This window comes from Notothenia rossii (genome assembly GCF_949606895.1).
Source record: "Notothenia rossii genome assembly, chromosome: 3".
Lineage (NCBI taxonomy): Eukaryota > Metazoa > Chordata > Actinopteri > Perciformes > Nototheniidae > Notothenia > Notothenia rossii.
This window is the reverse complement of record NC_136901.1, coordinates 73004139-73025709: the sequence shown is the minus strand read 5'-3', so window position 1 is coordinate 73025709 and position 21571 is coordinate 73004139. Positions and strand designations below refer to the sequence as shown.

The following is a 21571-nucleotide window of genomic DNA, read 5'->3' as shown; positions in this document are numbered from 1 at the left end:
AAGTGTTCCTGCCGAGTAGTTTATTAATCTAAAAAAAAAAAAAAGGATACGCCGATTTGCAGACGCATCTTTCCTAAAATGACGTCACATATGCTGTAGTACCACCGTTTGGCCACTACGACCATTCCGAAAATGAGCTTCACAGGCCCGCTCTCTTCCTGGGTTATGGCGAGAAAGGATCCGTCTAGTGTAAAACTCTCGCGAGAGTTTGCAAGTCACGTGGCTGAATGTTTACGTTTGACAGGCAGCCTTTCAGTTACGATCGTTAACATCAGTGGGCCTCAGCAAATGATGGTGAAAAGCTAAACTATCTATTAATTATGTCAATGACAGGGAGTGTGTTTGTTGAAATAGGGTGTTAGCGGTCTTGCTGTTCAAAGAAGAATGACAACACTGTAGATCACCAACACTATGGTATATTTTTTATTCACAGGCAAGTCAACGTTGTCGCAGTAAAAGTCCCAAGATAGCTCCTGGTGCAATACAATGTTCCCTTTCAGTGTTTTACTATTATGTCTGATGTTTCTCTATTAATATTGCTGCTGCATTAATGTGTATGTTGCATGTTGGTAGGCTTGTTTGAGACAATCGACACCTGTGCAGACCTGCGCAATTTCGATCAACGTCTTGCTAGTGCGTTGCATGATGGATAGTCATTTTGTCCGACTTGCTCTGGAGGCTCGCCTACATGAGACGTTGAAATCTCGCGGGACAAAGACGCCCGCAGCCTTGAGAGCGAGGCGCGGCGAGGTGGCGCAGTTCCTCTCCAGGGGCTGCGGAAGCGAAATGCTTGATGGGAAACGACTCGCTGGTATCTCGAGCTGAGCGCTCATTGGTGGTTTTTACCACGTGCTGCTGATGAAACTCTCCAATTGGCTCGGCAAAAGTCTGTTGTTGTTTGGTGTCAGTTTTACGTCGCCACTTCCATTCACATTTTTCATCATTGTTCCACAATGTTTATCATCATGAAATTAATATATGTTATACTATACTTGCACTGCTTACCGTTTTTATACTTTATATATCTTAGCATATTCATACACACTGTTCATACTGCTCACAGGCTGCTGTGTATATCTAGTGTATTCATACCCCTCACTGTTTATTCATCATTCACTTCATTCTATATTTTATTCTGTACATTACTTTTCACTTTACTGCTTGTTGCACTCCTGGTTAGAAGCTAAACTGCATTTCGTTGTCTCAGTACCTGTAATCTGTGCAATAACAATAAAGTTTAATCTAATCTTGAGCAGGAACAAATGTATTTACTTAGTACATATCTGACATTAAAGATTAAACACATGTGTGCATTCTTTATAAATGCAAACTTAGTCAAGCCGACTCCGGAGGTGGCGGTATGCACCTTAAAGTTGTTTGCAATCCGCCAAAAAACTGAGAGAAGAAGAAGAAGAAGAAGGCGAAGCAGCAGAAGGCGAAGCAGCAGATCGCTAACACTTCCGGTGAGTGAGGGGGAGCGGAAACGGACGGAGGAAGCCGGAAGAAGAAAGTGAAGTTGGAGACACGCTGCAGAAAGTTCAGAGAGAGTCGGAAATCATCGAAACATACAGAAACGGTAGCATTGGACTGGTTAGCATAAACTGTACATTGACTGTATCATCATGTCAACCAGCTCAGATGGGACCCAAAGACCTGATATGGAATGGGAGGAAACCAAAGCTGTGAGGAAGAAAAGGGCTTTGAGGGAAAAAGTTAGCAGACCAAGAACACAAAGTTGGTCGGATTGGTCGAGTGGAGCAGGCTTAAACAAAAAACCAAAAGGCAGTCAAAATGGAAAACAAGCAATTTCGAATACAGAACTAGAGCAGGAGTGGAAAGTTATAATAGAATTCAACCGGGATGGTGGGCATTACCACCCGATTCAACTGACAAAATCAATTGAGAAAGAAATGGGTAAAATCAAATTTGCCAAGTTTATGAACAACAAACGAGTTTTGATACAAGCAACCAGCAAGCAACAGCAGGGAAAAATACTTAAAATGACGACACTCAGTGGGGAAAAAATAAAGGCTCATATCCCAGGAGCAATGGCAATGTTGAGAGGAGTCATATCTGGAGTTCCACTTAATATGTCTATGGATGATGTTAAAAAGGAGATTAAAGGAGGAAAAGTTATTGAGGCAAACAGACTTATGAGCAAAAGAGATGGCACATTGAAGGAAACACTTTCAGTAGTTATTCAGTTTGAGAAAAATATACCGAAATCTGTGCAAATAGGATACATGAACTACAGTGTGAGGGAATTCATCCCAAAACCACTTAGATGCTATGCATGCCAAAGAATGGGACACACAGCAATGCAGTGTAAAGGAAAACTAAGGTGTGCGAGATGTGGAGGCCAACATGAGTATGGGAAATGTGAAAAAGAGGCAAAGATGAAATGCTGTAATTGTGGAGGAGAGCACAGTGCGGCGTTTGGTGGATGTGTAGTGCAGAGAGAAGCCAGAGAAGCTCAGAGGGTCAAAGTACTCAGTAAAGTCTCATATGCAGAAGCCCTAAAGAAGGTTAGGGAAACGGAAGCAAACAATCAGGCTTCTAGTGGAAGGGTTCAAAGAAACTTAGTACAGAGTGGTAGCAACATTTCAGAAAGGCAGGTTACAAATCAAAGCCAAGTACCTGTGGAAATTAAAGAAGATGATAGCATTCTCGTGGTAAAGAAAGTCAACTTTATGACATTCATCTGCCATACCATTAATGTTGCAGCACAGATGAAGAAGAAAAGTGACAGAATCAAAACCATCGTGCAGGCAGCGGAGAAATTCCTTAACATTAGAGATATAAAAGCAGACCAGATACATGAATTACTAGCAACAAAAGATGTGGGAGAAACGGACAACCAGGATGAGGGTTAGCACGTTGTTAATGGTAATTCACATACTCCAGTGGAATGCTAGAAGCCTCATAGCTAATGGACAGGAGTTTAAAAAATATGTCTATGAGTTACAAACATTGCCAGATGTAATTTGTGTGCAAGAGTCTTGGTTAAAACCTCATCTAGACTTTATGATTCCAGGGTTCAGCTCTATCAGATATGATAGAGTTAGCAATCAAAATGGTGGAGGGTGTGTTACTTTCATAAAGGATGGGCTGGCCTATAGGGTAGTCCCATCCCCTGACGACAAGGAATGTGTCATAATAGAAATATGCAGCCCAAGGAAAGAAGGGAACATAAAGCTTATCAATTTCTATAACCCGTGTAAAAATCTGGACATTGAAACCTTACAGACAATAGCAGGGACGGCTCATAGAAGGGAAGTATGGTGTGGTGACTTTAATGCTCACAACAGCCTTTGGGGAAGCAGTCAAACAGACAGTAATGGGGATGTCGTAGAAGAAATGCTAGAGGAAAGATCACTGTTTTGCCTTAATGATGGACAAAAAACAAGAATAGATGTGAATAGGGGGACACAATCATGTTTGGACCTCACACTGGTGACGGATAGGTTAGTTAAATCATGTGAATGGTATGTTAAAAGTGATTCTACCATAGGAAGTGATCATTACCCAGTTTTCACAATCATCAATACAAAGGTATGTAGACAGGAAGGGAGTGTATTTACCAGGTGGTGCTTTGGTAAAGCTGACTGGGAAACATTTAGGCTTTACTGTAAGGAGTCAGCGCAATTGTTAACATTAGAAGGAAGTATAGAGGAGTGCTCAAATCAAGTCACAATGCACATTAAAGAAGCAGCAAATAAAACTATACCTAAAAGAACAACAGAGGGTAGGAAGAAAGTGGTTCCGTGGTGGAATGAGGAATGTAGCAGAGCTATTAAAGAACGAAACAAGGCATTTAGGTCTTTAAAGAAAAACTTGTCACAAGACAATATTTCAGATTATCAAAGGAAAAGGGCAGTAGCCCGTAAAACAGTAAAATACACAAAAAAGACGTCATGGAGAGAGTATTGTTCCACCATTGGAAGAGGAGTAAAGTTAGGGGATGTATGGTCGATGTTTAAACGGATGAATGGGAAAAGGAAGTCGGTTAAAATTCCCGCTTTGATTGATGGGGAGAAAGTGGCAGTGTCAAATGAAGAGAAGGCAGAATGTTTAGGTAGGGCATTTGCTGCGGTGCATAGTGGGGAACACCTTGATGACAAACATAGACAGCAAAAAGAGTGTGTATTAAGAGAAAATGAAAATGTGAGGGAAAAGAGACGGGATGATAATTCAGCTCTTGATGTAGACTTCTCAATAGCAGAACTTAAAATAGCTTTGCAAGGTACAGGATACTCAGCACCAGGACAAGACCAGCTATGCTATGCCATGTTCCGGCAGCTACCAGAGGAAACATTCAAATTAGTTCTGAGACTATTTAATCAAATCTGGAGAAACGGAGTCTTACCAATGAGTTGGAAAACGGCAGTTATATTGCCATTTAATAAGCCAGGGAAGGATCCTGCTAATCCCAATAATTACAGACCCATAGCATTAACATCACACTTATGTAAATGGATGGAGAAGATGATAGTGCATAGACTATCACACGTCTTAGAACAGAGAGGGTTAATAAGTCATTTTCAGAGTGGTTTTCGTAAAGGAAGATCCACAATAGATGCTTTGATTAGAGTAAGCAATGAGGTGGAAAAGACAGTGAAAATGAAAGAGGTTATGGCAATTGTATATTTTGATATTGAAAAGGCTTATGATTCTATGTGGAGGGATGGGTTGCTCATCAAATTGAGTAGAATGGGTGTTGGAGGGAGAATGTATAACTGGATCATGGCTTTTTTATCAGACAGAACATTCAGAGTTAAAGTAGGGGCAGAGGTTTCAAAAGAGTGCAGTATAGAAAATGGTATTCCTCAAGGGAGTTCAATCAGCCCGATATTATTTAATGTTATGATAAATGACATTTTTAGTAATTTGGATGGATGCATAAAATCTGCACTATATGCAGATGACGGGGCCATATGGATACGGGGAAGAAATGTTCCATATGTGTTTGAAAAAATAGGGAAAGCTATAAAGAAAGTGGAGACGTGGTCATACAACTGGGGTTTCAAGCTGTCAGCAAGCAAATCTTGCTTTATGAAATTTACGAATAAACGCAAGATGGAGACTGAGAAGCTTACATTATATGGAAAGCCGATGAGTGAGGTCAATGAATTTAAATATCTGGGGCTATGGTTAGATAGTAAATATACATGGAAAACTCATATTAAACATTTGGAAACAAAATCCAAAAAAGTGTTGAACCTATTAAGAGCAGTGGCTGGATGTGACTGGGGGGCAGACAAACAGGCATTAATCGACATCTATCGGGCAATTATGAGGACAACACTGGATTATGGGTGTTTAATATATGCAGCAGCAGCAAAAACGTCATTACTAAAAATTGATAGGTTACAATATAAAGCGTTACGGTTGTGTATAGGTGCCATTAAGACAACCCCTACTAATGCAATATTAGTTGAAGCAGGAGAGACTCCATTGGAGCTAAGAAGAGAGAAAATTGCTCTTGCTTATTGGGTCAGGTTAAAAGGAAGTGGGGAAGGAAATATCACAAACAAAATACTACAGGAGTGCTGGGAATATTCTAAATTTCAGGGGCGTGGGTTTGGATGGACAAATAAAGAAAAAATAAGGACATACGGCATGCATGAGTTAGAGTTTTCACCATCAAATCCATTCAGTAGTGTACCCCCATGGCTCTTTCCAATAGTAAATATAGATGTGAGTATAGTAGAAAAGAAAAGAGAGTGGCAAATAAATGAAGTAGGACTCAAAACAAGTTTGTACCTCAGGAATAATTATCACAATTACCTCAAAATATATACAGATGGTTCTAAAAACAAAGAAGAGTGTGTCGGAATTGGTATATATATCCCAGAATTTAAAGTGTCAATATCAAAAAGAGCATCAGACCAACTTTCAGTGTATACAGCAGAAATGCTGGCAGTAGTAATAGGATTACAGTGGGTGGAAGAGGTCAGACCAGACAGGGTGGTGATATGCACAGATTCATTATCCAGTTTACAAAGCATACAGTCAACAACAACTGCCAGAGAAGACATACTCATAGAAATCAATCACAGCCTGTTAAGACTTCACAGAAGCGGCATAGATCTGCAGTTCTGCTGGGTGCCTGCGCATGAGGGGGTGAAAGGGAACGAGTGTGCTGATAGATTAGCAAAAAGTGCACTACAAAAGGAAATCACATTACCAGTTCAACTTGGAAAAGGAGAAGGAAAAGCAGTTATTAAGAAGAAAGGGATGGAGATCTGGCAGAAAAGGTGGGAGAAAGACCAGAAAGGCAAAGAATACCATCAAGTGCAAAAGACAATTACAATTAATATTTATAAAGAAAGAAACAGAAGGGAGGAAGTAATGATAGCTAGGCTCAGACTAAATCACACTGCATTAAATGGTACGCTGTATGTCATGGGGAAAAGTGACAGTGACAAGTGTGGGAACTGTGGAGTTAGGGAAAATGTGGAACATATTTTATTACATTGTGTCACCTATAGAGTTGAAAGAGGGAAATTAAGGGATACAGTTTTAGAGGCAAAGAGGGAGTGGAATGTAGCGGGTATTCTGGGAACAGAAGGAGAAGGAGTAAGAGCTATCAGAAAAGCACTGTTCACCTTTTTGAGGGAAACTGGGATAGGGAAAAGAATTTAACAGTAGACCATGGATGATTTGTTTTTTTTTGTTTTTTTTTTTTTTGTTTTGTTTTATTTATTTTATTTTATTTTATTTTATGGTTTTCTTTGTGATATGCTGGTTTATTAGAGGACTGACATGATGATACACACTCGTGTACAGTAGGTGGCGGTATGCAACCAAAAGCTGTTTGCGACCCGCCATTAAAAAAGAGAAGAAGAAGAAGAAGGCGAAGCAGCAGAAGAAGAAGAAGCCGACTCGGAGCTGTCCGACTTCAGGCGAGCTTTTTGAGACTTCCCCCAGCTGCGATCGGCTATTCTCGTCTACATTCGAGGCGAGCCGCAACGCGTCTCAAACAAGCCTCCTTTTTCGCCATAACCCTCTTCCTTGGGGGTTGGGTTGAGAGCTGCTGATTTGCGTCCAACAACCATAGAAATCACATGACTTCCAGGTCCTGTCTTCTAGTCAGCTGCAAGTAAAAGCGACAAATACACTCCCAGGTAAAGTCTATACGTTTACTATTGTCATTGTGTTTAAATACGACAATTATACAATAGATAGGATTCAATGCAAGTGTTTGTCATAAAGTTAACTTTTTTGCAGGTTGTGCAATAAAAAAATAATCTTAACTGTCGCGGCATGATGTATTTATCTTGATGAGTCTAAAGTCTGATTAAGGTGTGTTTTGTCCTGATTTACTTCGAGGCTGAGCTCTTTTACACAAGCAACCCCTTTATTCTTTTCAAGTTTAGTTTCTCCAGGACGATGAAGCTGATCATCCTCAATGACTACGACCAGGCGAGCGAGTGGGCTGCAAAGTACATTAGAAACAAGATTTTAATGTTTGAACCTGGCCCCGATAGATACTTCACTCTGGGGCTACCCACAGGTGAGTAAGAACTGCAAACTCCATAAATATGTGTTCATTTGTTTCAGATTTGAGTGCTTGAGAGACAGTGTCATAGGGTTTTAAGCAGTGTTAATCGATCAATAGATAACATTTTAGGACATTATATTTCTTAATTCCTCTGCAACAAGGTTAGGAGAGAAACGAAAGAAAGAAAATGCCTGTATAACTATAGTACTTTCAACTCTTTTACTTTTGCTTTGTAACCTATTGCCTTCCTTCAGGGGGTACCCCGCTGGGTTGTTACAAGAAACTGATCGAGTACTACAAAACTGGAGAAATCTCCTTCCAGTATGTAAAAACGTTCAATATGGATGAATATGTAGGTAAGTGTACATCAGTCTTTCTACCCAAATTAAATGTGTACACATTGAGGAACTACTGAAATCTTTGATTCTGCTAAATAAACTGTCACAAAATCCTGTATAGGTATTCCTAGAGATCACCCGGAGAGCTACCACTCCTTTATGTGGAATAACTTCTTCAAGCACATAGACATAAAAGCAGAGAACACCCACATCCTGGACGGCAACGTTGCGGACCTGCAAACAGAGTGTGAAGCCTTTGAGGAAAAGATTACAGCTGCTGGGGGGATCGAGCTCTTTGTCGGAGGTCAGGAGGTCACAGTGCTGTTAATGAACATACTATAACTACACATTTCAAATGTATGCTCAATCCCATTTCCTACTCTTCCTGTCCTGCCAGGTATTGGACCAGATGGCCACATTGCCTTCAACGAGCCTGGCTCCAGTCTGGTTTCCAGGACTAGGGTGAAGACCCTGGCAAAAGACACGATCGTGGCTAATGCCCGGTTCTTTGATGGGGATCTGTCAAAGGTGCCTACAATGGCACTGACTGTGGGAGTGGGCACTGTCATGGACGCAAAAGAGGTTAGAAGCCTGGATTAATGTTAACCATCTGTCCTTTATGTGTTGTATGTATTTAGCTTCTGTTTTATGCTTTATGTTTTGGCAACATTTTGAATAAACCAGAATTCTTAGCTGCAGTGCATTTCTCAAAAGTCTTGATATCCTGATGCACCAAAGAAACACAATTGCAAATTGCCTTCGCTCAGTAACAGATCCCATTTTCGATTTATTTTCAGGTCATGATTCTCATCACCGGGTCGCACAAGGCATTTGCTTTATACAAAGCTATAGAGGAGGGTGTGAATCACATGTGGACAGTGTCTGCGTTCCAGCAGCACCCACAGACTGTTTTTGTATGTGATGAAGACGCAACCCTGGAACTACGGGTCAAAACTGTAAAGTACTTCAAAGGTGAGACTAAATCACAAAAGGCTACAGCGCTTAAACCACTATATTTCACATTGAATAGTTAACCAACTCCGTTGCATTAAGCATACATATTTACAAAACAAGCATGATTCACAGAAAACATGCTGGTTCTTGTTCTTACTTTAGGGATGATGCACGTGCACAACAAGCTGGTGGAGCGACCTCCCTCAGTGCCAAAGAAGAACTGAAGAGATCCTGCCCAAACTTTGTGGATTCATAAGGCATTTCTTCCAATGTAACACCCCAATGATTCTTTATATCTTCCGGCGAAGATACACTGGCGAACATCCAGCAGTGCTTGGAGTTTAACTCAACTAATCTTTGTATGAATAATCAGGTGCTATTCAAATTTGTATGTGATCCCTAAACAGGTTTGCTTCTCATTTCTTTTTAATAAAGTGTATTTCTTTGTATCTTTGTGTGTGATTTGGGATAGTCAGGGTTGTGGTTCAATGTGTTCCTCCTGTCTGGTCCCATGACAGCAGGGACTACGAATAATGTGGCCTTCAAGTGCTCCTGGTAAGTGTTTATTTTCCAGATTTGTGCTGTGAGTAATGGCTGTTCAAAACTATTTTCATTGTGTGTTTGGAGAACAGAGGAGAGTAGAGTCCTTTAGTGCCAGCAGGAAGGAAATAACTAAGTACACCCCATATATTTAGGTTTTTCTATTTTGTTATAACATCCTTCTCCTATACATTTAGGCACACTATAGTGTTCTTTATCCATCATGCACAAAAATAACAGCGAGCAGTCATTGGCAATGAAACCTTGGGTCTAACAGTCCCTTCAACAATGCTTATTAAATATGTATAAAAATAGAATATAACAACCGAGAATCTAAGACATGACAGTGGAAGTATATATATATAAATACAATATAAAATAATAGAAATTTTTGGTTAACAGTATTTTAAATAGATCAACTGAATGTAGACAGCAATGATTTAATCAAATAGGCCAACTGTGATAATATATATATTTTATACAGACTGCAGTGGAGGAAAAAGTATTACGATTCTTTACTTAAAAGTACTAATACCACACTGTAAAAATACTCAATTTCAAGTAAAATTACTACATAGAGAATTTTACTTAATACAATTATTAAGTACGATTGGGAAATATACTTAAAGTACTCATTGCAGTAAAAACAAATAAAGCAAAAGCAGAAAATCACCACATTTTTTAAATTCTGGAACTGTGAAACGTTTTAACCAAAACAATCTTAAATCATATCTATTTTCTGTAACACGTTTCTGTTAACGTTTTATTGTTTAAGTTAATTAAATATAATGTTGGATGGTTTAATCTATGGCAAATAATCATATTTGAAAGGTTTTCAAAATTTGAATTTATGAAGTAACTAGTAAGTAAACAAACAACATCTAAGAAAATAAGTTGTAAGAGTATAGGTAAAACATATAACGATAATAAATAGAAACTATTTAGCATTACAAAATAATTGAAGTCAAGTATTTACATCACATTTCAATTTAAATATACAAAGAACCTAACAAACTTATGACAATGAATATATGACTAGAATGTGTACCTAAGTAAAGCACTTTAGTAAACGTTCTTATCTTTCCACCAATCCTGACTAGTTCACAGTGTTGTATTCAACTATAACTTGTTCATGCACAACACCTTGTAGTGGAACATTCCGACAGCCCCTGAAGGCAGCGCCGTGCCGCGGTGAGGAGCAGCGCGAGGAGGAGAAGGAAGGAGATGGCCGACTAAAGCCAACGTTACCTCTGCTACTCCGTTGACGAGATTTCTTATTCACAACACATCTGCACAGTTGGAGTGGAAAGAGGACGTGTTAAATCTTTCACTCCTCTCCCACAATGGCAGAACAAAACAGCAACGTCAGATACCAAGAGGTATGTAGCAGTCTGCTGGCACGATAACATGTAGTTAGCTAACAGGTAAAGCGTTAGCACAGCGAAGCTAACAGCAGTCAACATTAGCCTGCTGCTGTCACTGATAGGAAAACAACCAGCTCACATTGGTTTACGGGCGAGCCTTAGCTAGTGATAACACATCGTATGTCAAACGTCAACATGTCTCACCATGTAATGAGCTATAATCATAAATTATTCTCATGTCATTTTAAGCCTATGTGACCCATTTTGATTTAGCAGCTTAGTAAATGAGCATCGTTAGCTAGTGTTGGCCTGTCAGAGCAGGAATGCAACGCAGTGTTACTTTGTCGACCATTGAACCAAAACCAGAGGTGGAAGAAATACTCCGATCGTGTACTTCAGTAAAAGTAGAAATACCAGATTGTAGGAATACTCGATTACAAGTAAAAGTCCTGTATTCAAAAATGTTATTCGAGTAGAAGTACACAAGTATTAGCAGCAAAATATACTTTGTACCAAAATAAAAACGTACCAATTATGCAGATTGGCCCATTTTACAATCGTATATGTTTTGATTATAATTATTGATGTGTTTATCAAGCTGTCAAACGTTGAGCTATTTTTAATTACTTTATTTCCTGCTGGGTAGCTTCTGAATTCAATCCAGGTTTAACCAAAGTCCTGTTTAAGTGTTAATCATATTGTTTATCATTTATCTATATAGAAAAGTAACTGAAGGCACTCCATACATGTAGTGGAGTAAAAGTACAATATTTACCTCTGAATTGTAGTGGAGTTGAAGCAACATAAAATGGAAATACTCAGGTAAAGCACCTCAACATTGTATTCAAGCACAATACTTGAGTAAATGTACTTAGTAACTTTACACCACTGACAAACACTGTCATACTACCTGACTGCTGGATGATCAGTAACACAAAGTCCTGTTACAGAACATGAGCTCATTTATTGACATCAATGCAGGTGATGTGTGAGATCATAAGGGCACAGTTCATAGTTTAATTGGGGTATGTTGTTATAAAGGTGCACTAGACTCAGGTTATTGTGTGATTAATACTGCTGGAGTAGTGCTTTAACTGAGCTAACCCTTGCTATCAGCAGATACATTTATTATGTCCACTTGTTATACAGTATATTCATAGAGTGCACCATTATTGTGTATATATACATACATACAGTAGATAAATATATATATATATATATATATATATATATATATATATATATATATATATATATATATATATATAGGCCACTGGATATCCCACTCTCCCATTGGTCTTGTCTGTTTGCCAGATATTTTAATGTAGGGATGTTCCTCACATTGATGCTTAATTGCAATAGTTCACAAGTAGTCCTACTCATTGACTTACAACTTTGTCTGAATGTAATACAAAATGCAGTGAGAAATCTTGTATCGATAATTACCACAGTATCATCTATTATGTCCCAATATATATTCTGTATGAATGTTTTCATTAATAGGAGCCAACAACTTGAGGTTTCCTAGATATTGTGATTTAAGTTTGATCCTGGTTGTGTTGTCATTCCTCCAGCTGGTGAATGAGGATGAACCGGCCCAGCCTTCCCAAGAGGGGGCTGCCCAGGACGCCCCCCCACCCTACAGCAGCATCGCTGCAGCAAATGCAGGTTAGGAACATTCCCAGCTCCATTAAACACTGCTACAAAACTCAGAACACACAAGTTAGAAGTGGGAGTTGTATTGAAATCCTTTCACACCACAGCCACCACATAGCAAGTTGTGCATCAAAAAGCAACGAGACTGTAGTAATTGCAACGAGAAAGGCAATCCTGAAGAGTAGTTTCACATTAATCTCACAAAGAAGAGTCGAGTGCCCTGCATTTTAGGGCTGCTCGATTATGGCCAAAATCATAATCTCGATTATTTGGTTCAATAATTGATATCAAGATTATTAAAAACGATTATATCCATTTACTTTGAAAACATCCATTTATTGAAAAAAAAGATGTGAACAGTATGTTTTTAACAGTTGATTACCGTGAACTTTAGGTATAATTCAACTGAAAATAATAAAAAAATAATCATTTTATTTCGATTATGTTGTTTTCATAATCGTTGCAGGCCAAAATTGTAATTGCTATTAAAATGCGATGAATTGAGCAGCCCTATCGCATTTAGCAGAAAACAATGTCACATCCTTTATTACAGCCTCAACCTGTATGGAATATATTTGAAGATGTTTCAACAACTGCAGATACTGCTGACTACTGTAAATGCTATCAGTGCCTCAGATGTTATCTGCTCATCATGTGTTTTTTTATGTGACACATTATTGTGCAAAGAGAAAGCAGCCATCTATTAAATAATCAAAAAAAGGTTAAATATAAATAATTTCCCACAGAGATTTCAAGTAAACCAGTGCCTCATAGCAGAATAAATGTACATTCTTTTCATTACCCTGCTGTAGCATTGTTAGCCTTGCTCTGAATAATGCATACGGGGGAGTATCTCGTGTGCAAAGCCTTTTAGAAGGATCTGATGTTTGTAATCTCGCCTCTTAAGAGGGTAAAGGTCACGTGGTTGCATTAGTGGGTGTTGCTTTGAGCGTTTCTCCTGTGAGTTTATTGATCTGGTTCAGTGCTGTTTGTGTTTGAAGCTCACAAAGAGCATTCTGGATGTCTGCCAAACGACCCAGATAAAAGTCTTGGCTCGTATGGGACAGAAGATAAACAGTAATGGACACAGATAGTACTAATGTCTTTCTTCCTGCTGTAACTCATCCCTCCCAGGTCTGCTCTTATAATTCTCTGCTACTGCTTTTCTCTCTGAAGCAAGTGAAAGTAGATGTTTGTCTGTCAGCTGCGTCACAGCCGGTATATCAGTCAGCATGGAAAAATGGCACTTCTGCAGTTAACATCAATATTTTAGGATCAATCGATTCCATATCAGAATCAATCTTTTTTTGTTAGACAATGACTTCATAATCTGTGATTGTGTTCTTTTATTTGTGTGTGTCTATCAGTGGAGATAACATATATATATATATATATATACTAGTGTTTTATTCTGCTTATAAATATGTGTGGGAATTTTACATTTAATGGCAACTCATCTTTTATCACTTGCAACTCTACGTGTGGAGCTTAATACTCTTATGTTAAAAAAAACAAAAACATATATATATTCTCTCAATCTAGCTTTTTTTGAGGGTGATGAAACACTTAAAATTGCACAATCACTGGGTTGCAAAATGGAGTTTGTTGGATGTATTTTCCAACTGACCACCACATGTATTATAAATATTCATGGTACATGATCAGTCGAAAACATATCTAACTCGCATCTATACCAATAAGGTTAAACACCTTTAAAACTGCAATGACAAGGAGTATTTTCTTTAGTTTTAAAGTGTAGTTAGTGATTTTATGTTAAACAATAGCCCAACCTTACGTAAAACAATCGCTAAAGACCCCGCAATAATATATTTTTACAAAGTCAACTTCATTGCGAGTTTATTCTGATAGGAGACCTCTGCACCGGGATGAAAACCCATCTGCTTGTTACCTCCACAGCTTTCTTTGAATACAAGGAAGATGGCAGCAGATTTCCAAACCCCCCCTCCTACAGTGTAGCCACCACCCTGCCCTCCTATGATGAAGCTGAGAGGAGCAAAGAGGAGGCCGCCATCCCCCTGGTCCCTGGCAGAGTCACGGTACGCTGATCTCACATTTAGAAGTTCAGACTTATTCCTTGTCCAGTATTAATACAAACCAAACAGATTGGCCGTAAAGCGTTAGTAATATTTCGACATGTTTCTTGTTTCTCAGGAGGACGACTTCGTGGCCAGGGATGACTTTGAAGACGCTGACCAGCTGAGAATAGGAAACGACGGCATCTTCATGCTCACCTTCTTTAGTAAGAACTCTTTAACAGTTGACGTGCATTCAGTTTCTTTTTCATAGAGCCAACTTATAACCAGATGGTATTAAGTTATTCATATATTTCCAACAACAAAACAACAAATGCTATCTCTTGTCCTTGATCATTTTGTGTGTAGCTGTTGTCTGATAAATGATTTTCTTATATGAGTGTGGCTCACTCTCAGAGGCTGTTGCATAATGTACTGGGTGTAAATGCCACGCTTTGGTTTCCTGCAAAAGACGGAGGAGGAGAAGAATGTGTGCCAGTCTGTTTGACGACTATAATACAACTGACATCTTGGATAGAAATCGCCTTCTGTCCGTTAATCATGCTCTGAAAATGACATTTTATTCCTCTTTGTTCTGTCACCAGTGGCATTCCTCTTCAACTGGATCGGCTTCTTCCTGTCGTTCTGTTTGACAACCTCAGCCGCCGGCAGATACGGAGCCATCTCCGGCTTCGGCCTGTCCCTCATCAAATGGGTTCTCATTGTCAGGGTAAGAGCTATGTACCAGTGTTCAGTCAAGGTGCTGGACTACTAGTTATTATCTTCTTTACTGTACAGGGATACCCAAACTCTTAGAAGGGTCTCACGTAACCTACACACGGTTCCGTCGCGTTGACGCTTGCCGGTGGGCGTGTCTGGCCCTTGGGGTTAACGACCAATCACATTAATCTCCCGCCCCGAAACACAGAGCACGCGGTTTGATTGGCTAGCGCTTGTACGGGCATATGATTTTATTGGATGGCGCCTCTGTCGACGCTTGAAAAGTTGAACCTTTCTCAACTTTCACCGCGAGCAATGGAGGCAAAACGGAGCAACGGAAGTTACGGAACCTCAATTCAGTTGGGCAAAGCGTGACGTCACCCCATTCAAAGTGAATGGGAAGCGTCTCTGACGGAGATGTGTAGGATGCGTAAGAGTTTATGGATCATAGGTTGAATTTGAATCATTGCACAGCTACTAACACGTATTTCTCTTTGTCTTTCTTCCAGTTTTCTACCTACTTCCCTGGGTACTTTGATGGACAGTACTGGCTGTGGTGGGTGTTCCTGGCCCTGGGTAAGTGAGACAAATTATTCAACATTTTCTTACTTTAAATATAAAATCCTTTAATTTCCCACATGATGTTACTTTAAGGTGATTGTCTTGCATTGATGTGTTCTCCTGGCGCTGCAGGCTTCATGCTGTTCGTCAGAGGCTTCGTTAACTACTCCAGGGTGCGTAAGCTGGCGGACCCTGCGTATGCCACTCTGCCCCGGACAAGGGTCCTCTTCATCTATTAGAGGTGAGGGGCTCACACTCCTCCTGGTGTGTCTTCAGAGTCATGCGCACCAAAATGATAATATTAAGGTTCAGATGGGTATGATCTTGCCCAAATATCTGAACAAATTGAGTTGCATTGTGGGTGCTGTAGTTTTTACAAGGAAAATAGTGAATAGAATACAAAATATAATATCTGTGGTTCTCCTGTATTCAATTCAGATATTTTTCCGACCATCCTTTATCCAATCAAAGATAAACTGAGCATTCTTTAAAAAAATGTTACTGTCATATATAATTATTTTAAGAAAACATTAAGATAAGATAAAAGATCCAGTGTGAAGAATTTGTGGCATCTTGCCATTCTTAAAAGGGATTTGCAGAACCTACTGTTGCCTAATGTAGAATAAAATAAGGAAAGGCCCTTTTTTTTTTAAAGACGACAAAAACACATACAGGGCATTCTACACTATTTAAAACATACTTATGGATATTATATTCCCTTTCTGCCAATAGATCCCTCCAGACCGTCACGCTGGCACTTAAAGGGACATTTCTGTTAGGTATTTTAGCCGGTTTTGATTATTCATGACAGGAACATTTCCTCGGGGGACTGCTCAGCCTCTGGGGAGACCATGATGCAATTTAACCAAGCATTCATTTCAATTCCATGTTTTCTGGGTGTACACATGACATGATGTTAACTTAAGTAGTATTGCATAAATCTTGTCAGTCTGCATTATTAATGGGCACAAACCACAAAGTATGTCATATTAAAACAACCCTGTAAGACTTGATTTGTTCATCTTTCTTTATCCTAAATCCAGGATGTTGGAAGTGGGACTGGGCGAGACCAACAGGAGCAGTCACTCTGAGAAGAGTTTACAAGTTGAAGTGAAGACACTCAGCCAGAAATCAGCCTGACGAGTCATAGACGAAGACGACCCTCCATGAAATATTCAGGAATTATATCACTTTGTTTTATTTTGTTTTGAAACTTTATTAATGGAAAATGGTGAACAGTGATAGTCCCTTGATGTACTCATTAGTGGCGAATGTTAAGTGCTATTTACATCTCTGTCTGTAATGTATAAGTAATGCCTTATATCATTTGAAAGTAGCGTACGAGCATGCATCTGCCCTTAAGGTCAATTCATAGGGAACGTCTCATGTTGGTGACACATGAAGCCAACAGGTTTGAATTATTACAAGGATAGATTTACCACAGCATGCAACACTGTAATCTGCACTAATTATGATTTCATCGTGACTATTATAGGCTGTCTTTGGATAACACATACACTTAAAAAGCAAGCTCTCATTAGGCTGTAAATGCTGATGCAGCACATATTTCACTCACCTGTTGGCTTTAAGTAGTGTTGCTCTTTTGTTTAGCCAGGAGGGGGCAGTGTTGTCCATTGCTTTTAGGAACTGTTCATTGAGGGCATGTCATAACGAATCACACATGCTTGTGATTTAAGACACACTCAGTAGAGTTCATTAAAATGACATACATGTATCACAAGTTAGGATCTTGCCTGTTTGCTATTATGTTGACAAAAATCAGGTAAAACCATCCACCTTGGAAATGGAATTTAATTTGCAAATCTGATTTTAGATGATCAAATTTCAGATTTTAAACGTGACCAAGCCAGACACGAGACGGCCAGAAAAGCCAAGAAACAAACCCTGGAGCGTTTCGGGTTGACATTGAAAGGATTCAGAGTTCTTGGTCAGTGGCAGGCAGCGAGAAAGATGATTTGTATGGGCGTGCGAGCACATTTTATGGTCCATGTCCTCAAAAAGCTCATGCAACAGCCTGACCTTTCCATGAGTCGTCAGTGAGTCAGCATCTTGTTCATGTCGGTGGAAAAGCACAGAAGAGTCTGTGCTGTCTGGGTTTCAGCCGATAATGATCTCGCTCAGACACTTGAATCAAATCTTCAAAAAATAACTCAAATTCCATTTCCAGGTGGTGCTTTTGCCTTAACATTTAATTGGTAGATGGGGAAGCTAAATCAGTTTTTCTCATAATTTCTTATTCTTTTTTTAAATGATTAATAGGGTGTAAGATGTTAGCTTTGTTGTGGGTATCAAACTATATCAAAGAATGTTGTATGCAGGTGCACTTTTAGAAACATAACTAATAAAACCCAGAGGGTGTTCATCATTATTTTAAATCATAGACATATAAAACAAGGCGTGACTGACGCAGTGGTTTCTGTTTGATATTCAGTAAGGAGAAGGTTTTCCAACCATTGTTGTCAGTCTAAATAGATTTTAGCCTAGTCAGTTATCTTCATACTTCTGCCATGGCTTTGACACAGACACATTTAGCTTATTTCTATGTGATGTAGAGCTACCACCTTGGGGTTTTGTTGTTATGAAACTGTACAAAGTTCGTTTAGTGTTAAATAAATGTCACTTTTAATGCGTCATTTCTGAGTTGTCTGGATTGTATTACCCATGGCCGTGCGAAGTAGGGGTGCTGAGGATGCTGCATTACCCCCTGATGGAGGACAGGGAATCTGCACGTCCACAAGATTAAATGGAAATATAATACAAAAAAACTAATTTTCGGCCTTGATGTAACAACATTCATAATTAAGTAAAGATAACACCCTTTTCACCCCCGTTACATTTTCCATTTGCCCTGAGAGGCTCAGTGAGGTAAAGGACTGAGGGTTTAGACAGTTCACTTCTATCTCAGTGGGTCTCAAACGGTTTTATCACAATTTATGTAAACAAATATTTCCAAGGCACACCTTTATAATTATTAGGATAAATAAAAACAGGTTTGAAATCATTCCAATGTATACTATAGACAGTAAACCAAAAATATCCTTTAACACTGGAGAGATTAAAAAATATGGATAAATAAATAAATAAATGTGAACTAGGTAAAATAAGTTATAAATGAACAACAAAAATAAAATATGTTACATTTATTTGTTATTGGCTATGGTAGGTTATTAGTTATGTTTGCATACTTATTTGATTAATAAAATAACTCCTAACACTGTCACCTACTTTTATTCAGGTCATTGGTGAAAACAAGTGTTTCATATTTTCTTTGTGACACCTTTTCAATTGATAGTTTTCCTTTTCTAATCCCAAAGGGTTGATGCAGAAACATGTAAATTAGTGAGGAAGCAAAGCACATTGTTAGTAGTTTATTTATAAAAAAGTTCAATCACAAGACATGATGTACATGTGCATAATAAGACACTGATAAATAGATATAGATATCTGAAGATTGAGAATATGTTCCCAGACAGTAAGCAGATAGTTAAAAAAAAATACATTCATAGCATGACTTCCAAAAATCTAACAACATTCCCAATCAATGGGTTACAATAATGTTCCTTTAAAGTAAGTGCAATAGTTAATGAGAACATTTGACATTTATAATAATTAATTGTATATAATATTACTATATTATATAAAATGTAGTGTGTGGCGGGACATCATTTACGAGTATTGCAATGCATATGGAATATTATTGCTTAGTGTTTTTCCCATCCCATTTAACATTTTCAAATGCTGCTCACTTTGAGAACCACACATTCAGCTTTAATCAGTGATTTCATACTGGTTGATTATTACTGTTTGCTCTTTGCCCTGCTGCCAACTAAAAATGAACTTTTTTAAGTGGAAAAAATATGACAACATGCAGTCTTTTAGCTTTAGCTGGCTAGTATTGCATAACATTAACATTAAAAGACGTTGCAGCTTCGTCTCCTTTTGAGCTTGACTTCTTAGTTGTTCTCATCAACCATTCCCACACCACTCCTTCAGGTCTGGCGCTGTTAGTGAACTCAAATGGTGGATGTTGATGAACTAAAGCCTCCTCTGGTGCCGCTTCACATTGGTTCAGGCTGAGTTGCAGTGTGTGTTGAGTGTCTTCGCTCAGTCACACAGCTGCCGGGGCAGAAAGAAGATGGCCTTCTGGCCGATGTGAGTTCTTGAACCCAGTTTAGGTTTGCCGTTCTTTTTCAGCCCGACATACCATTTCCTGTCCTGATATTTCTGAGGCATGTATGTGTTGTAGTGGTTCTCCTCCAACTTCTCCAGGAAATAACACTCATCAGTGACTGTGGGCTGAGAGATAAACACAAAAACAGCTGACAGTATTCACTGGGATCTAAATAGTTGGGCTTGAGATGGAATGTTTAAAAATGCACAGACCAAGGACACATTTATAATTTACAACAGATAGCTTGGAAGAAGCATCTAAGTATGCATAATTTGCCTTAATATGTTGTCATGACATCATCAGGTTTATTGCAGATACTCACTGAGCTGTACAATCTGCCCTCGTCGCTCATGGCCAAATATCTCCCGGCTTCTGTTCCTTGGATGACCACCACACCTCTGTCCACAGCTTTGAGCTTCAAAACAACTGAAAGAGAACAAGTTAAAAAAGAAAAAGAAAAACTATAATATGGCAACAGCTGAACTCCATGAACACGCCTCAAAAAACAAGGGTCACAAAATGGCACCGACTCATGGACACTTCATCAAAATTACATTTAAAAACAAAAAAGAGCAAAATATGGGCCCACAGATTTTGATACATATTGCAATATAAACACATATAAATACATTATCACGAGATAGATAGAGAAGATATTGCTATAAGATGTTAACATTTCCATAAGGTATAGCATAAATGTAATACACATATGATAAGGTATATGAAAAATATAATAGAGATGGGTAGAAATGTAATATCACACAATGGTACTGTAAAAAATACATATAATTATGTTTAACAAGTAGGAGTTAAATATGAGTAAGGGGTAGGGGAAGGATTGGTGCCAGAAAAAGGTTTTAATGGCTCGGTTTTTACGTTTTTACTGATTTTGAGGTCACATATAGGCACATAGAAACAATGAAGATGTAAAAAAAACAAGTTGCAAAAACTGAATAAAGTCTAAAAGCCTCATCCATGTGTGGGAAGGTTTTTCATTATAATGACTTGCATGTTATTTTTTTATTACATTGGCGGAAATGGGCTTCCATACAAGCTACTGGGATGTTGCTTCTTCAAACCATTACGGGGCAGTAGGTAGCCCTTTGAAGTGTGACATTTCTTTCACATTTTCTCCTTAAAGGACTTTATTATATGCACTTAAAGGAAGTACATGCATCATAGTGCAGCCCTGCCCTGCAGTCTTACTATGCGCGTCCCCGTCCTCCCTCTGGCCCTGCACATTCCCCTCGGGGAGGATCTGCAAGTGATGTCCGCCATTCATGCAGTACAGCCGGGTTAGCCGCCTGCAGTCCACCGCCTGCTCCTCCTCCGATACAAACATGTCCTCCTCCGCCATCCCGCTCATAGCTAACACAGCTGAGGAATCAACAGGGAGGATCTGCAGAAGTTTGTGTTTCTGTGAGAAGAATCAGCGGGCTCGCTCCCCTGCAGCGGTCAGGTGTTTACATGCACGTGAGCGAGCGTAGAGGCAGCGGGGTGCGCGTGCCCGAGTCCGGTCCCCATACAACTGCGATGATTTAGTTTGATCGCTGGCACTGAAAGTTTAGTTATGTTACTTTCTTTAATAGATACTTAATTGGGTAACATGTACATTATTGTCCCAAAGGGAACTCTTTCCTGAGCATTAATTACATACAAATGCATCCAACTTTAAACAATGGCCTACATTATCTTTTGTATTAGTCCCA

General features: G+C 39.0%; 3 protein-coding genes across 4 annotated transcripts; 2 read left to right on the top strand and 1 right to left on the bottom strand.

The window, feature by feature from the left end:
- The first annotated feature begins 6856 nt into the window (after window positions 1-6856).
- gnpda1 (glucosamine-6-phosphate deaminase 1) lies at window positions 6857-9245 on the top strand. 2 transcript variants are annotated; one of them, XM_079669272.1, is made up of 7 exons: window positions 6857-7127; window positions 7380-7516; window positions 7759-7860; window positions 7964-8146; window positions 8240-8424; window positions 8640-8814; window positions 8959-9245. In XM_079669272.1, the coding sequence occupies exons 2-7, from the start codon at window positions 7393-7395 to the stop codon at window positions 9018-9020; spliced, it is 831 nt and encodes a 276-aa protein (XP_079525398.1). In that variant the 5' UTR covers window positions 6857-7127; window positions 7380-7392; the 3' UTR covers window positions 9021-9245. The 2 variants fall into 2 exon arrangements, with proteins under 2 accessions (XP_079525398.1, XP_079525399.1); XM_079669273.1 differs by having other exon boundaries at window positions 7375-7516.
- Window positions 9246-10494: 1249 nt separating this feature from the next.
- Window positions 10495-18324, top strand: ndfip1 (Nedd4 family interacting protein 1). Its single transcript, XM_079670359.1, has 8 exons — window positions 10495-10715; window positions 12275-12368; window positions 14274-14413; window positions 14529-14616; window positions 14995-15119; window positions 15619-15685; window positions 15803-15911; window positions 16714-18324. The coding sequence occupies exons 1-7, from the start codon at window positions 10680-10682 to the stop codon at window positions 15907-15909; spliced, it is 657 nt and encodes a 218-aa protein (XP_079526485.1). The 5' UTR covers window positions 10495-10679; the 3' UTR covers window positions 15910-15911; window positions 16714-18324.
- On the bottom strand, window positions 18016-21546 carry fgf1a (fibroblast growth factor 1a). The gene is made up of 3 exons (XM_079670360.1): window positions 21069-21546; window positions 20185-20288; window positions 18016-19987 (listed from the first exon to the last, which is right to left on the bottom strand). Exons 1-3 carry the CDS (start codon window positions 21226-21228, stop codon window positions 19796-19798), a joined length of 456 nt encoding a protein of 151 aa, XP_079526486.1. The 5' UTR covers window positions 21229-21546; the 3' UTR covers window positions 18016-19795.
- Window positions 21547-21571: the final 25 nt, after the last annotated feature.